Source organism: Myotis davidii, unplaced genomic scaffold (assembly GCF_000327345.1).
Source record: "Myotis davidii unplaced genomic scaffold, ASM32734v1 scaffold411, whole genome shotgun sequence".
Lineage (NCBI taxonomy): Eukaryota > Metazoa > Chordata > Mammalia > Chiroptera > Vespertilionidae > Myotis > Myotis davidii.
The window spans coordinates 1,122,236-1,124,886 of NW_006282917.1; the positions used below are offsets into that span (position 1 = coordinate 1,122,236).

The 2,651-nt window shown below is 52.8% G+C and overlaps 1 protein-coding gene across 1 annotated transcript in view; it reads left to right on the forward strand.

The window, feature by feature from the left end:
• The window catches only part of USP11 (ubiquitin specific peptidase 11), a 15,565-nt gene extending 13,508 nt beyond the window's left edge, over positions 1–2,057 (forward strand). Inside the window, 5 exon segments of the mRNA XM_006753336.2 lie at positions 1–14; positions 898–1,047; positions 1,133–1,248; positions 1,368–1,456; positions 1,540–2,057. The exon segment at positions 1–14 is cut by the window's left edge and continues 6 nt beyond it. Coding sequence (XP_006753399.1) covers positions 1–14; positions 898–1,047; positions 1,133–1,248; positions 1,368–1,456; positions 1,540–1,674 — 504 coding nt within the window. The 3' untranslated portion in view covers positions 1,675–2,057.
• The last annotated feature ends 594 nt before the right edge of the window (positions 2,058–2,651 follow it).

Sequence of the window (2,651 nt, forward strand, 5' to 3'; positions counted from 1 at the left end):
AAGGAGAACCCCTGGTGAGGTTCTGGGGCCTCTAGGGCTCTAGCTGGGTGGGACTGCCTGCCCAGGTCCTTTACCTCTAAATATACCTCTTTCTCCTCCCGCCCCCCTCACTCAAACCCTCGTGTCACGCTGGCCACCAACACCCCAACTGTATTCCCACCTCGGAGCCTTTGCCAGGGCTGTTCTTTCTCCCAAGAATGCTCTTCCTCTGGTTCTGGCCAGGACTCCTTCATTTTATTCAGGTTTCCTATCCAGTGTCAGCTTATCAGATGTTCTCTTACCACCCCGTCACCTCCGTCCATGACCTCCCAGTGCTCTTTTCTTCCTGGCTGGGCATTACTCTTTCTGGCTCAGTAACACCACTTGAGGTCACATCCTAGATCCCCTTTTGCGTCACTATTTGTCTTATCTGTTAGAGTAAACCCCCTGAGGCTGAAGACAATGGTTATAATAGTGTGGGATGTGCAGTGGGTGCTCAGTAGATTCTTACAGAATAAACAAAACTTAGAGGGCCAAAAAGATCAAGCCGGTCTCACAAACAAGAGCATCTATCTCTGGAGCAGAAAGGGAACAGAAATACAAAGTGCCAAAGGATTGAGCAGAACAGCCGGTGAATGCCTGGTGAGCGAGTGAAATAGAAAACGAGGGGCCAGAGGTGGGCTCTGAAATAGGACCAGCACTGCCTCCTGGGCCAGAAACCAAATAAAAATACCCACCAGTACAGAAGCTTATATAGAGCAGGTAATTGGTGAGCCCTTGAATGACACGTCAAGAGCCAACTAGAGTAAACAGCAGGCTAGAAATAAGATCAGCACTTCTGGGCTGGACAGGGCCCGTGAGGGCCACCTGCTACAAAGCATGCCCAGGTGTCTGTACTGACTCGGGCTCTGTCTGCAGGTACTGCTCCAACTGCAAGCAGCACCAGCTGGCCACCAAGAAGCTGGACCTGTGGGCACTGCCTGAGACACTCATTATACACCTGAAGCGCTTCTCCTACACCAAGTTCTCCCGAGAGAAGCTGGACACCCTTGTGGAGTTTCCTATTCGGTGTGGAGCCCAGGGAGGCTGGCTCGGGGGGACAGCGGGTAGTGGGGCCAAGGCAGGCTAGTATTAACCTTCCCCTCACTCACAGGGACTTGGACTTCTCTGAGTTTGTCATCAAGCCACAGGACGAGTCAGCCCCAGAGCTGTACAAATACGATCTCATTGCCGTGTCCAACCATTATGGCGGCCTGCGTGATGGACACTGTAGGTGGCAGGGGCACGCCCTGGGTGGTGGGGTCATCAGGGTGGAAGGAGTAAGAGCGCAAACCTGGACGCCTCTTAGGGGCCAAGGGTGGGTGAGGACAACCCTCCCTCTCTTCCAGACACGACATTCGCCTGCAACAAGGACAGTGGACAGTGGCACTACTTTGATGACAACAGCGTCTCACCTGTAGCCGAGAATCAGATTGAGGTGTGACTTTTGTCCCCCCTTCTCCCATTATCCCGCCCATCCCTCCACCCTGATCCAAACTGACTCCTGTGCTCTCCCTGCAGTCCAAGGCCGCCTATGTCCTCTTCTATCAACGCCAGGATGTGGCAAGTCGTCTGAAAACCAAGACCCCTGGCCAATCTGACCCCCCAGCACCTCCTGCCTGTGACCCCATATCTGAGTCCATGGATACAAACTGAAAAACCTCGGGCCTGCAGCAGGAAAGGAAGTTCTCTCTGCTCTCTTCCTTCTCCCCTCCACCCCTGCCCTCTTAACCATGTAGGTGCCCCGTGCCAGGCATCACAGGCTTAGTTGTGGCTACTGTTTTCTTGTGCGCCATATTGCTCTTTCCCGGGAAGAAGAGGTTGTGTCTCCTCCCGGCAGTGTGTTTCTGCCTGTGTTGCCCCCTTAGAGCATTAACCTTCCCTTCTCTCCTGTATTTATGGTTGTTCTCCTTCCTGTGTTGTTAATCTGGGGTGTACTGAAGGGTGGTGGTGGTACACCTCAGCACAGAGTGTATTTTCTTATTGAGACCCTGTACTTTGCGCTGTGTATATATAAAGTGCCAGTGTGTCCCTCGGCACTGTGGGGTTGGTTTTTTTGTTCACATGCTCACTAAGCACCTGTGGTTCTGTGCTTATTGAACGCCAGGTGTGTGGTGGGTGCTCATTGAGTGCGAGCCTGTGCCAGGTGCTACTCTAAGAGCTTTTGAAGCACCATCTGCACACCACACACAATTCCCAGCACCAAGTGGCTGTGTTTTCCAGAGCATTTTGCACGTATTAACTCATAATCCTCACAGGAGTCAAGAGTTGCCATTTCCGGTTTGAGATGGGGAAACAGGTACAGAGGTCAAGCAATTGCTGGAGTTCTGTCAGGTCAGCACCTCATCAGTCACACTGGGGTTGGTGTCTGGAGGGGCCATTGGACCCCTGAGTCCAGGACGGGAATCTTTTTTCTGGACATGACCTGTGCTACAGCTGATGGGCAAGGTACCTCTGTTCCAGACAGGCATCCACTTGGGCAGATATGTGGTTTCTGGGCATAAAAGTGCTATACAGACCGCCCCACAGGCCCCCCATAGTGTCCTCTGGGAACTGCAGAGGTGGTACCCCTGGCCCATACCAACCAACCCGAGAAAAATTGTCTGTGTTGCCCCTGTATTTAGCCCCTATCC